The following is a 14,670-nucleotide window of genomic DNA, read 5'->3' as shown; positions in this document are numbered from 1 at the left end:
TACTTATGTATTAGTTACTAGTGACTATTTTAGTCACTAGTAACCAATAGCACATTTTTGCCATTGAAATCCACGGGGCTCTACTATTCAAATAGTTCCCAGTAACCATTTCCATTTTATTAGTATCTATTATTTACATGCTAGTGCTTATTATTGTTACTAGGAACTATTCTATTAATTACAAGTAACTATTCCACTCTTACTAGTAAGAATTAAAATGTCACTATCAACAAGCCATTTTACTAGTCATTAATGACTAGTAACAAAAAATGTACTAGTTGGAATGTAAATGTTAGTATTTTTTGGAATAGTTACTAGTAACTAATGAATCGCTGATATCTGAACTGCAGAGGCCCTGGATTAAGTGGCAAAAATGTGCAATTAGATATTATAATAACGAATGGAATAGTTACTACTTTTAACTAATAATTAAGTCTTCGAATGGCTCGCCATAAACACGTGCTTCACAGGTGCTCTGTATCAGCCCCCTTCATTCAGCCTCACGAATAGAGTGACCAGACGTCCCGAATAATCCTTGCCATATACGAGCACTTGTCCCAACCCCTTTACGGGTCTAATTAAACATCCACTGATCGTTGTATAGTTCTCTTGCTCCTGCAGGGGTTGCAGGTTATCTGTACATTGTGTCAACAGCGTTGTTATAGCCACAAAGTAACACTCGTCGTCGTGCTCTTTTCCCCTTGTTGTTTTCTTGTGGTTAGTGGAATTTACAGTCGCGAGGACAGGGAAAGTGTAGCTTCAGGCAGCCACGGCACGGCGGAGATCTGACACTGCACTGATTACATGAATAAAATAAATATAAAAATTAGGTAAAAGGTCATGATTTACCTACATATCCACAGTTGTATTTTTCCTAATAACAGACAGGTGACTTCATGAATGTACCGGTAGCCATGTCCCCCCCCCCTAATTTCAGCCATTCTTATCTGGTCACCCTACACACGAAGCCGGTTTGCTCACGTGACTTCAGAGTCACATGACCCCACCCTGTTAAAGCTACTTTGCTAACAAAATGGCAGCGTTCTTACAGTGGAGAAAATTTGTCTTCTTTGATAAAGATACGGTGAAGGACCCTGTGGATAATGGGAAAAATTTTGTTCTGCCGAGCGGAATTTCGGCTTGTGACTCCGGCCGAGGTCATATTGTTCTGGGAGATATCCTTTAACTGCACTAATTAGCTAGCTCAGCTAATGTTATTCTGTGTTGGCAGCTGGTGCTAGCCCCGACTCAGCAAATGTGAAAACAAACCGAGGCAACTTGGTACCTGAGACAGGAAGAACTTTAACTTTACCTTAACCGTAAATTGAAGTAATAAGATGTATTTACACCAACGTCAAACCAAATTCTCTTTAAAATATTCAAATTAAGTGTGGACTTACTGTTCGCAAAGAACCAGCAAACGCTGAACAGCAATAAGCTAAACGACAACCCTACAGTCCTCCACCTGCTGAGGAACGTTAACTCAGCTAACTTTAACTTACCACCTTACAGGCAGGCAAACGCAAGATCCAGTTTAAATGTGGACATTTTATCGAAATAATATTCTGCGTTTTTGGGTCGTCTGTATGCTGGATTTTCCAGTGGTTTTTGACATGTCCAAGGTTTCAGTTATTGTGTGGCGGTATCACTACCTGACAAACAAGCTAACAGTAAATGACGAAATACGCCAGTGTATGAGATTTGTATAAAAGTGAAAATTTACAGGAAGTTTCAAGTTTATCTACAGCCCAACGAACAGGACATGTTCCCTCTTCACACAATCCAGCATGCATGCGTAGCTCTTGTGTATTTGAAGCACACAAACACAGCTGACCTTTATACAACACCACTTTACAGAAATACTGCGTTGTATAATTGGTTAGTGGGGTTAGAATTGAAAAGATTTTTTAAAGCTTTAAGTGTTCAGAGATTGACAGACAACAGGAATGGCAACTCTTGCTGCAAAACATTCCCTGTTTACTATATTTCTTGCTGCAACTGTACAGAATTGTCCTTAACCTCCATAATGTTACATATGGAAGGCAAGGTCTGGCTTTTGACACGCTCCCTACAGTTTACATTCTTTCAGGCCTACAAGTTGCGGGTAACACACCTCTACCAGCTGAAGCAGCACAGCATCCTTGTATCAGTGGGGCAGGATGAACAGGGAATAAACCCTCTAGTAAGTATGTTCCCCAGAGAAGCCTAAAACACAGAACAATTGTGTCAGTGACTTTAATGGACCACTACTACATCGAACTGCTTCTCATTTTTCAGGTAAAGGTGTGGAACCTTGACAAGAGAGACAGTGGAAATCCTCTCTGCACTAGGATTTTTCCCGCAATTCCTGGCAACAAACCAACTGAAGTGTCTTGCCTCGGTGTACATGAGAACCTCAACTTCATGGCCATTGGTAATACAAAGATAGGGTCTGCGCTCTACCCCTTGACCCAGTAATTACATTATGGCTAACACAATAAATCTCTTCCCAGTTTGTAATGGACGCTGTGTTTCTTGACAGGCTTCACAGATGGCAGTGTAGTTTTGACCAAAGGTGACATCACCAGAGATCGTCACAGTAAAACTCTGACTCTGCACGAGGGAACCAGCCCAGTCACAGGCCTCGCTTTCCGCCAAGTGGCAAAAGTCACAAATCTGTTTGTTGCCACTCTGGAAAAAGTCCATGTAAGTCTGGTCATTATCAGAAAATTCAGCTTAACCATCATTTGTCATGCTTAAACCAGAAAGTTTTATATTAAACTTAATAACGGTAGAATTTTCTCAACCTGAAGATGAACATACTGTACAGTTATGACGTTATGAGTTTTTTGAATATATTTTTTAATCTAGGGGCCACTCTGATTTCCTGTCCACTCTCTTCTTGTCTCCCCATGCTCAGTGCTACACAGCTGACCTTTATACAACTTTACAGGAATACTGCATTATATTATTGGTTAGTGGGGTTAGAATTGAAAAGAGTTTTTAAAGCTTTAGGTGTTCAGCGATTGAGTCTAGCTTTGGATCCCATATCCTAAAACTACAACAGGAATGGCTACTCTTACTGTGAAACATGCCCTGCTTACTATATTTCTTGCTGCAACTGTACAGAATTTTCCCAACCTGAAGATGAACATAGTGTACAATTATGACGTTATTAGGTTTTTAAATGATTTTTAATCTAGGGGCTACCACTCTGATTTCCTGTCCCCTTTCTTCTTGTCTCCCCTTGCTCAGTGCTACACCCTATCCATCAAAGAATACCCTAAGGTAGAGCTGGATACACACGGCTGTGCGTTGCACTGCTCCTCCCTGGCAGATCCCTCCCAGGATTCCCAGTTCATTGTGGCTGGGGATGAATGCGTGTACCTGTATCAGCCTGATGAACGAGGGCCATGCTTTGCCTTCGATGGACACAAGCTGTTGGCCCACTGGCACCGCGGATATCTGTTTCTACTTATCAGGGATGCAAAGTCACCCAACAAGTAAGACAACACGGAATAAATTAGATATAAAGATAAATTAGATAAAATAATCGTGGAACGAGTTAATTGCTTATGTGCCACCTTAGATGTTCACATGGTAATATTTTCTGCTCACAGTAAAACATGTACAGGTAGTACTGCAACCCTTCTATAGGTGCTTAGCTGTCAACTTAAGTTTCAGCCTATTTAAACAGGGCCGCACCTGAACAAAGCATGCTGGGGCTCCTGTGATATCTAATTTAAGGAGATCCTGTTCAGAGCCTCAAAATATGGGAGGTAGATAAAGAAATTCATACAGATAATCACACAGAGGGAGAAAGACTCCAGGCAGGTCCGCACAGTAATGAGGCCAGACAAACTTTAAGTGACAGTAAAAATATTGAAGCAAATTAAACAAATTTATTAGCATTATAAAGTAACTTTACAGCAGCCGTATGACACAGTCTTACATTGTTTCACTCAGTAGCTTCCTGTGATAATAATAATATTATCTTATTATAATAATAATAATAATAATAATCTATTGGCTCATGGTAACAGTCCAGTGCCATATGATTGAAGCAGCCAGCAATACTTAGTTAGTAGGCCTGTTTTTTTTGTTTTTATACTAATATTTCCTCACGTATAACTTTCGTCTTGCATGATGAATACATAATTGCTGTGTCTCTTCAACCATTCTTCCAAGTTCAGCAGTGGAAACACTTTCTTTTGTTCTGCGTTGCTTTTGAGACATTTTCAGTACGTTTCAAAAGAACATCAAATCTTACATAGTAGTACTCCATATACATCTAATGAACTGTGCTTATTTATGTAATGTATAGTCTTAGTTGTGTGCAGTGATTTTAAAATGGGGCTCTTCTGATGGTAATTTGTGACAGGGTTGGTAAATATCCCTCTGCATGTTAAAGGCATGTCACACTGTATTGTCTGGGTGTTAGAAAACACAATTAGAACATATTTGTGTTTGCTTTTTAAAGTCCATTTAAAGGGATGTAATGTCAGTGGAACCTCATGTAAAGGTACATTAGTAAATGATGATCCCGTGTGAACAATATATTAAACGGAGCATATTATTCAACACTGTCTTCAATAGTGCTGTGCATCACATTCTGGGGTGCAACATGTTTTACCACTTTGAGGGCAGGGTATAAAAAAAAAAAAAACACAAGGTATTTCACAAGGTAATCCCAGGTTTTAGTCCAGCAGATGATAAACAGCTTACCAAACTCTCCCTTAAAGACACGGGTTTCCTGTGAGACTGCTGACAGCGTTGCGTTTCTACTCAACAGGACAGAGTTTGGTAGCAGGGAAAGTTCTTCATCAGACAAACAGCTTCTGACCATCTATGACCTGGACAACAAGTTCATCGCCTACAGTGCCTCTTTTGATGATGTCATCGATGTGGTGGCGGAGTGGGGCTCCTTCTACATCTTGACCAGAGATGGAAAAATGTTTATTCTTCAGGAGAAAGACACGCAGACCAAACTGGAGGTGAGGCCAGAGGGTACCGCCTGTAACTGATGATTCAACTGTAATGAAGAGTTGGTCCCTTATAAATCAGCTCACGGACTAATATTACTATGGATCAGCTAGCAGGGTTGTAACCTCCTGGTTTGTCTTTTAAGATGCTGTTTAAAAAGAACCTGTTTGTGATGGCAATAAACTTGGCCAAGAGCCAGCATCTGGACAGTGATGGACTGTCAGAGATCTTCAGACAATACGGCGATCACCTTTACCTTAAGGGAGACCATGACGGTGCCATCCAGCAGTACATTCGGTAATTCCATCACTAAACATTTGCATGGGTTTAAACTATTGTTGTTGTCTGTCTGACAGTGATTGCAACCTGTTTGACTTATCTTTGAGAATTGTATTTACTGCTTCTATTCTGTTCAAGGTTTCACCTGCTAAAAGGGAGTTTTTCCTTGCCTTGGTCACCAAGTGCTTGGTCTTGCTGGGAGTTGTTGGGATTCGTAAATAATATTACAAAGAGTATGGTCTAGACATGGGCCCTGTTTCAGAAAGCAGGAATTTGTGTAGCCTGAGCTGAGGGAAACTCTGGGTTATCTGTTTCAGAGACCGAGATCAGATAACCCTAGATCAGTAACTACGGTAGCTTATGCCGTGAACCTAACCTCCTCATGAGGAGAGTTTCTCTCTGACTCCTCCCCTCCTCCCTGCTGTCTGAGACACTGTTTCATTTCCTCATTCACACAGTTGATATCAAAGCACATACGGAACACATTCATTTGCAGAAGTTTACGTGTTTAGAAACGTCAAAATCCAGGTTAGATGTTAACATGACTTGATTGATATCAGGACAGACAGTGTTCCTCAGCACATGACAGGCAGATCTATAGGCTACATTGTCCTTTATAACACTGAGTCTGTGGATTAAGGTTGCACTGACACAGTTAGTGTGGGCTACATTGCTGCAGTAATCACTGTTTAAATCAAGCTGATCATGTAAAAGCTGTAACTGACCATTGAACAATCATGTCATATTGTAATTAGTCACCCTGATGGAACATTCCTATCATAGTGATCATGTTGGCAATGATGATTGTTGTGCTGCTGAAACGACTTTAACATTCTAAAACTGGACTAAATGTAGTTTAAAAGTGAGTTTTTGAATATTAGCCACATGTAGTCTTAATGTGTTTTGACAGTATTTCATTAAATACAAAATGAGCAACATTTTTAATGTAAAATAGACGTCTTAAACTTTACATTCAGCTTGAACCTAGACAAATTTTTTAACAGTATATCACTGAAATCATGATTACTGGGTCAGACTGTGACTTTACAACCACAGGTCATGGCTAAGCCGTGTCTTATCCGTTTGATCCATATTTTCATATTCAATTAATTCCATTGGAATTTTGTCACAGCTGGATAAATATTCTTAAAAATCAAATTTAACATACAGAAGGATTCCAGCACTTTATCATTCATTAAGGAAATTCCGGGATGGTAAATGCTGAATAAGCAGACCACGCTGAATAAAATGTAATAGTTTAAACTTACTGACTCCTTCACTGTTTAAGATAAATGTCATGATCCGTGTTGGCATGCATTCACTAGTGCCACTGGATTAAAATGGAGGCTCTGCCCTTTGTTTACCCGTTGCCATAGTGAATGGTAGTATTGGAGCTCCTTTGACGATGGCTTTTTTTCATCCCCATGCATGCGCTTCAACATACTCAGAGCTGATTGAACTGATTCTGGGGCCTGCTCTACATCAAAAGTGCAATGAGATAACTTGTGCTAAGAATTGGCACTGTATAAAATTGAACTGAATATTACATCATGTAGCAGTGTTAAAGATCTGCCATTATGATTTTGTAGTCTGGGTTCATGTAGCACTTGGTGGTTAATAGCTTTCAGAGACTTGCTTGTCTCCCCCATTGATAAAAGCACTCTTAAAATGTCACTGTTTTTCCCCACAGTACCATTGGGAAACTGGAGCCATCGTATGTCATCAGGAAGTTCCTGGATGCACAGAGGATCCACAACCTGACAGCATATCTACAAGCCCTCCACAGGCAGTCACTGGCTAATGCAGACCACACCACACTGCTGCTAAACTGTTACACCAAGCTGAAGGACAGCTCCAAGCTGGAGGAGTTTATTAAGGTGACTGACCAGTAGAAGTAAGCGCTGAGGATGTAGGTTTTGGTGATACAAATGAAAAGTAAAGGATCTCCTACTGGAAAATCAAACTGCTTTTTTACGACAGCGACGTGGTTTCAGTCCTAGAACAGATGAGTCTCAGTAAAAGTACAACACGTAATTTAAAGCCTACATTCTGAATGAACAGGTCACTAATGGCTGCCATATTATAACACCATTGTTCATTCACCATTGTACTTCAACAGAGCAGTGAAAGTGAGGTCCACTTTGACGTTGAGATCGCCATCAAGGTTCTGCGGCAGGCCAGCTACCACAGCCACGCTGTTTTCTTGGCTGAAAAACACATGCACCATGAATGGTACCTGAAGATCCAGCTGGAAGACCTCAAGGTAAAAAATAGTGAAAGATGGATTAATCAGCCGACTGATTAATCGCGCCGATATCTGGCATTTTGAGATCATCAGCATCAGCTGATGCCTGTGCTCATGACGCTAATGAACAAGTGTCACATCTGCAGGGAACCTTGTCAGTGGGCTGCTGTGGAACGACACATTAGATGACACAGCTAAAATCTTAGACATACTGAACATACATACATATTCATGCAACTGAGTTTGTGAAACTGCCACTGCAGTGATTGTTATATTATCCACAAACATGTGCCTTTGTGTATATAATACACAAACAACAATGGTCCGAGGCAACGCCCTTGTGGATGCCACAGGTAATCATACATGTTGTCAAGCCAAGTTACGATAAACGCATGGACAAGTTTTTCTAAATCTTGCTGAGACAAAAGTCCTTTAATTCTTAATATATATTCTTAAATTAAATTGACATGTAGGTCTGACTGATGACTACAGATTGTCTGGCTTGGATTGTGGTCTGTACAGGTAATCCCTGCATATAAATGACAGTGAGGGGTAATATAACAATGCTATAAGATATTATGAACTGTATGAACAGAGTGAAATTAATCCCCTGAGATAAACACAGTAATGAACTGTAGTATAATTATGTATTCGTATGTGAGAGCATAAATAGTGCGGCTGTGTAGTTGCAGTGGGGGTCTCACAGGCAGGGAGTGGAGCACTGGTGATGCAGTGGGCAGTTTTCACCACGCAGTTGCCGTACCATACCTGGGATACAGATGCTCTTCTTGGTGCTGTGGTGGATGTTCACCAGAGTTTGAGGAGACAGATTAACTTTAGTGACTGAAACTAAGCACTTGCAGTTAATTGTTCTTTGGGTCTAAAGACAATTATTTGGTTGTATCTTTGTTTAACTGCAGAAAAGTTTGGCGAATCATTTATTCCTTGTGTATGTACTCAATGCTTGTGTGGGACCATAGTGACCTGGTGATATCATCACGAGCATGTTGAACACAAGAGGCCCAAGAATGGGGAATGATGCATGTCGGTCTTGTACACTCGCATATGTATTTAACTGACGGACTCAAAGTAGTCCCAGTCCTTTAAATAGGATTCAGACCAGTTTAGCACTGTGCCATAAGTCCCACTCTGTTTTTCAGTCAGTCTAGTTTATATATAGATTGTAATAAATTCACACAGTGGGGTCCAAAGCAACACTTGTATCTTCCCACTGCTGAAACCTGCTGTTTTGGTCTTTTTTGAAGGTATGGTTCAAATATAAGTAATGTTTGATATTTATATATATATAAATAAATGTAGATGTAAATTTATACATTTAAGTATGAGAAGTAGAAATGGCAGTAGAAAACTATTTAGCACACAAAATGAAGTAGTTTAGACAATTTCTTACAACTTCCGGTACAGGCCCACCCCCACTTTTTCTGACACATATATTAGCTTTTTGTTACACCCCAAGCACCAACATCATCATTTGGTGAGCACAGTAACTCAGTTATCTATATCCATTTTAATTTTTTCTTTTTCTCTGTCTCTCTTTGAAAATTAAGGTGCTGCTGCAAACATTCTTTATTAGTTGAATACAGCACTGTCATCTTTATACAGCAGACCTCTGATCTCTGTGGCATTCAGGGTGAGGCCAGGTGCCGTGGAACTCTAATTGGTTCGCTAATTATTTGATATATAGATTGAAGAGAATTGGACTGAGATTGCATCCCTGCCTCACTCCCCGGCCCTGGGAGAAGAACGCTGTTTGTTTGTTTCCAATCTTTATGGCACATTCACTTTTTGTGTACATGTTCTTAATCAAATCAAAGGTTTTTCCTCCAATGCCACTTTCAAGTAGCCTATAGAAAAGGCCCTCGTGCCAGATGGAATCAAAGAAACAGGCATATACCTTTCTTTTCTTTATGTTTAATTCTTGATTAATCAAAGTCTGAAGGGTAAGAAACCAATTTGGCATTTATGCAGAATATTGTGGTCATCAAGAAAGTTGACATGTCGTTTATTAATGATGTTGCAGAATATTTTTCCCAGGTTACTTGAGACACATAATCACTGGTAGTTATTTGGATCATATTAATCTCCTGATTTATAAACTGGGGTTGTTAAACCTTTGTTCCAGATGTCTGGAAAAGTTCCAGTTGATAAAATAGTATTGAATAGTTTTAGTAAAGCCAATCTGATTTTATGGTCTGAGGATTTGATCATTTCGTAACAAAGATTAATGTTGAAGACACCTGTCTCAAGCCATCACTTTAACAGTAGAAGACGTTTCATATTCCATGTTTCCCTCTAACATCCAGAATTATCAGGAAGGCCTGCGTTACATTGGACGTCTGCCTTTCGAACAAGCTGAGAGCAACATGAAGCGTTACGGCAAGACACTGATGCACCATGTTCCTGACGGTACCACACGGCTCCTGAAGGGCTTATGTACCAACTACCAACCCAGCAGAGACACCGCTGAAAAAGATAGCCTGGACAGGGGTTGGGTCAACAAGGTCAGTAATTTTGTTCTTGTTTGTGTTAAATACAATTTTTTTTACATGATGCTGTAATAGCATGGTCCTGAAATAACCAGAGTGATCCTATAAATTTATCAGAAATGTTCTCCTAAACAACTGTCCATATGGGTTTTGGTTTAAGGCCAACTCTGAGGAATTTATCCCAATTTTTGCCAACAACCCTCGGGAGCTGAAAGCCTTCCTGGAGCACATGATCGAGGTGGACCCCCGTTCTCCCCAGGGTGTGTATGACACACTGCTGGAGCTCCGGCTGCAAGACTGGGCTCACGAACAGGACCCAGAGGTCAGTCCAAAACACACAGACTAGCTATGAATTTGCATAATAAATGTAATACTATTTGCAGTAGATAGAGATGTGTGATTATGTTACTCTCTGTTAAATTTTGACTAACATGGGAAAAATCTTTTGAACTTGTTTTTTCTCTAATGCATATGTTTGACAGAGAAAAAAGGTCTTGCAGGGGGAAGCTGTGTCGCTGTTGAGGAGTGACCACACTGTGTTTGATAAGGCTTTGGTCCTCTGCCAGATGCACAACTTCAAAGAAGGCGTCCTCTACCTTTATGAGAAGGGCAAACTGTAAGCGATGGAGACAGAACAGTGTCTGAATATGTATGAAGCACATTGTAACATGTCATTACTCAGTGCTTCCATGTGGGAAGTGAACCTGAATGACCAGCTAACACCAAAAGCCAGTTTAGTGCACATGTTAAATGAGATCATCCTGTGTGGGTCGTGATTGAGTATTAATTAGAGCCCGATCATTATCGGATTTTTAAGACCGATTTTATATTTTTTCTGCTTTTCAGAAACGCATAACATAAACAAAGATTATCACTAAGATTTGTTACGTGTAGTTATGAGATCTCACTAAGATAACATGACATAATGCAGTAGGTTAAAAGGCTTTTTTATGGTTAGAAATAGTAATTTGAACAGAAGTACAGCTGATTGCTGTGATTTGTAGTGGATTTAGTGAGTTGCCAACAAGGGAGTTGCAGAGCGCCTTCTGGTGGAGAAACTATGCAACGACAACACACTTAACATGACCGAAGGATTTCTTCCATCTCTGTTTCTTTATTAAATGAGCATTTATCGGCTGTTATAAACAGAAACCGATTTATTTGCAATTAGCTCATATTGGCCAATAATATCGGCATTTTGATAAATCACTCGGTTCTGTTATTATGATAGATTAATAAACATCCAAACTTTACTAATGAGGATGAATGATCAAATGAGCTTTGTCAAATCCAGTGTGTTTGTTTTAATCTAATTAATGTCTATATCAGACCACTTTAAATGTACAGGGAAATCTATCTACTAATTTATACCATTTATTAGGGGTGGGAATCTCTAGGCACCTTACCATTTGATTGACGAGATCAGAGGGCTGCGATGCAATTATAAAATGATTATCAATACATATTGATGCATATTGATAATTAACGAGCATTTCATTTGCACATTAAAATCCAAAAGAAACATCTCCTCATTAGCTTAAAAGGACTAATTTGCATCCCTAATATGCTTTACTAACCTCAGCTCCTCCCGGTCACCATCCTTTCCTCTGCTCTGCAAGCTTTCACCGTCATTATTTTCCGCTCACTTTCACTCACCCGCACTGCCCTATTCCTTCAAAGAACTAATTTACCCTTATAACAGCACCTGTCATGTAGCTGTGTTAGCATGCTCACACAGTGTGCAAGTGAAAATCATTAGTTGCATATTGATATTAATGATCATATGAAGTTTTTTTCAGCGGCGCTCATTCATTCAGCAGTGGCTGTGCGATGAATATAGGGCAAAGAAAATAGAAGCTGTGTCAGTGTACTGTAAGATCTTTAGGGGAAACACTGGTCTGATATGTGCGCACCACAGACTGTTGGGGGACTGCACTTCCGAGAGTTCCTTTTGCCTTTTGCGTTCCGTCAACATTAAGTTATCAATTAACAGGTTGTCTCCATTTGGGAGGGGCTGAGAAATGTGATCCAACATAGTATATAAAGTATTTATGTTATGACTGTGGATAAATTGGACATGATTTGCATTTGTGTGCAGGTACCAGCAGATAATGCACTACCACATGCAGAATGAGGAGTATGGAAAAGTGGTAGAAGCCTGCAAGCGCTATGGGGACCAAGAGGGTTGCCTTTGGGAGCAGGCGCTGGGATACTTTGCCAGAAAAGAAGAGGACTGCAAGGCGTACATCAGTGAGGTCCTACATCACATTGACCAAAACAACCTGATGCCTCCACTACTTGGTGAGCTGGTGGACATTTTATATCATACTTTGTACATGTGTGTTTAGATTTTGATATAAATGTCACTTTAAAATTTGTTCCACTTTGAAAACTTTGACATGTCTTAGCCTCACTAGGATGTTGTTTGAAAAGAAGCACAGCATTACAGCCATGATTTTTATGCGGCCGTAGTGGTGCAGACACTGGCACACAACTCGACAGCCACTCTCTCCGTCATCAAGGACTACCTCATCAATAAGCTGCAGAGGGAGAGTCAGCAGATAGAGGACGATGAACGCAAAATACGCCAGTACCGTGAAGAAACTGCTCACCTCCGCTCCGAGATCCAGGAGCTCAAAACGAGGTGGGTCACATGAAGGATGGGATTTTCCATGAACTTAACTCTTGGACAGCCAGGAAATTTTTTTCCAAGTCCAGTTTTTATTGAATAACGCCACCAGTTCTACCAGTTTGTTACTACAATTATGTCATCCTCATTTTTCTCATGACTTTTATTGTTGCTCCTGTCAGTTACAGCCCTTGTAGTTTAGGGGGTTGGAGTGGTGGCAGGTGAGGGCTGGCAAACAACTTGTGCTGATGTGACCTACAGAAGTCACATACTGTGAGTCTAAATCTCTACTCCAATATTTCCCCAGTGCCAAGATATTCCAGAAGACCAAATGTAACATGTGCAACAGCCCTTTGGAGCTGCCGTCTGTTCATTTCCTGTGCAGCCACTCCTTCCACCAACACTGCTTCGAAAGCTACGCCGAGAGTGAGGCTGAGTGCCCAACTTGCACTCCAGAGAACCGCAAAGTCATGGACATGCTGCGTGCTCAGGACCAGAAACGCGACCTGCATGACCACTTCAACAGACAGGTAAAATACCTGAGCTTTGACTAGAAGGAAGTTAACAAAAAATATTGAAGCTTATAGGGCACTATATTAAAATGAAAATGTAATTCCACTATAGCATAATAGTTTTCCACATATGGATGTGTTATTTGAGTATAAATGAAAATGTAATGAGGACAAGTAGTCCCATACTCATATGGGAGTTTTATGACCAAAAGCTGTTTGACATTTGACATTCCGCTTGTACAGTGGCCGATAACCAAATGTTAATCAACATTTGCTATATAAACAGTGGATCCTCATATACCATTTATGCAAGTCAGAATGAAAATGCTATTTTTTAACAAGTTGAAAATGAAAACTTAAAATACTTTGTTTCATTCATGATTTCCATAATCTGTTTTAATCTAATTGTCCACTTTATGTATCTCCACAGACATAATTAGGTTATAATTTTACAAGTTGATTACAGTGCACACCACAGGAATGTTTGAGTAAAACCATGTTCTTGTGTCTTTTCTGTGGTTTTCAGTTACGCAGCTGTAATGATGGTTTCTCTGTCGTGGCTGACTATTTTGGTCGAGGGGTGTTTAACAAACTGACTCTGGTCACCGACCCTCCTGGCAGCAAAACTGTTGGAAGTCTGGAAGTCAATCTGCAAAGAGACCTTCTCATCCACACCAAGAGAAACTGCTAGAAACCAGCTTTGTATCTCTTCACATCAGTGCAGGCTCTCGACGACATGCTTTGCTGCCGCAAATGCTGCTGCTTGCTTTTAGTACCTGTGATGGACCTATGTGCATAATTGTGTTCCGAGTTATTATTCACTGGGGACCTTTATAAATGTACTTCATGCAGTGTAAAACATGTAATACTGTGTCCTAAAACTTTGCTGAATCATACCTTGGATAATTTGCTTGTATTCCTTATGTAATCTTGCACATATAGATAATAGTTCAACTGTCTGTCATTAATGAAATTACTTAATGTCTGTTACTTAAATTTGAGGATTAAAATTGTGAATAAAGTGACTAAGTGCATTTTCTAAGTGCAAAATACACACAACTTATGTTGACATGTTTGTTTGCCACCCTCTGAGGAGGGCAAGCTTTGCAACAAGAATTCTTCTTTAATTTCTCTTAAATGTAATGGAAAAGTCCTATTACTGCAAATAAGCTGATGTTTTCTTTTTTAGTGGATTTTTACAACACTGATTATACTGATTAATCTACTTACAGCTTTAACAAAGTAAAGATGTTTATTTTAGTCAGTAATGTTCACTTATTTTCCCACATTGCATAAACACTGATTTCAGACAGGAGACATCCTTTCTACTGAAATTACTGTCGCTGTTACCATATTATTTATGAAAGTTCTCTTCAGTTAACTCAAAATAAAGTCAGTAAATAAACAATTAATGATTTTAAGCAGGCATGTGGTTTGCTGAGACTTAAACGTTACCTGGGAATGTCGTCATTCAATTTACGCCCACTGTCTGGACGTGGACCAATGAGATGTGGCCAGGATTCGTTTTTCGACGTC

At 39.9% G+C, this 14,670-nt stretch overlaps 1 protein-coding gene across 2 annotated transcripts; it reads left to right on the top strand.

Annotated features, from left to right (window-relative positions):
* Positions 1 to 998: 998 nt before the first annotated feature.
* On the top strand, positions 999 to 14,193 carry vps11 (VPS11 core subunit of CORVET and HOPS complexes). Of its 2 annotated transcripts, XM_038708664.1 has the most exons (16): positions 1,001 to 1,175; positions 2,034 to 2,182; positions 2,278 to 2,413; positions 2,522 to 2,685; positions 3,235 to 3,482; positions 4,772 to 4,973; positions 5,108 to 5,259; positions 6,932 to 7,118; positions 7,361 to 7,504; positions 9,811 to 10,008; positions 10,154 to 10,315; positions 10,476 to 10,609; positions 12,092 to 12,294; positions 12,466 to 12,637; positions 12,930 to 13,152; positions 13,661 to 14,193. In XM_038708664.1, exons 1-16 carry the CDS (start codon positions 1,034 to 1,036, stop codon positions 13,823 to 13,825), a joined length of 2,781 nt encoding a protein of 926 aa, XP_038564592.1. In that variant the 5' UTR covers positions 1,001 to 1,033; the 3' UTR covers positions 13,826 to 14,193. The 2 variants fall into 2 exon arrangements, with proteins under 2 accessions (XP_038564593.1, XP_038564592.1); XM_038708665.1 differs by lacking the exons at positions 12,930 to 13,152; positions 13,661 to 14,193 and having other exon boundaries at positions 999 to 1,175; positions 12,402 to 12,541.
* The last annotated feature ends 477 nt before the right edge of the window (positions 14,194 to 14,670 follow it).

This window comes from Micropterus salmoides, unplaced genomic scaffold (assembly GCF_014851395.1).
Source record: "Micropterus salmoides isolate LMB-PRFRI ecotype aquatic unplaced genomic scaffold, ASM1485139v1 Ms_hic_scaffold_9, whole genome shotgun sequence".
NCBI classification, from domain to species: Eukaryota; Metazoa; Chordata; class Actinopteri; order Centrarchiformes; family Centrarchidae; genus Micropterus; species Micropterus salmoides.
This window is presented reverse-complemented; position numbering and strand designations above follow the sequence as displayed.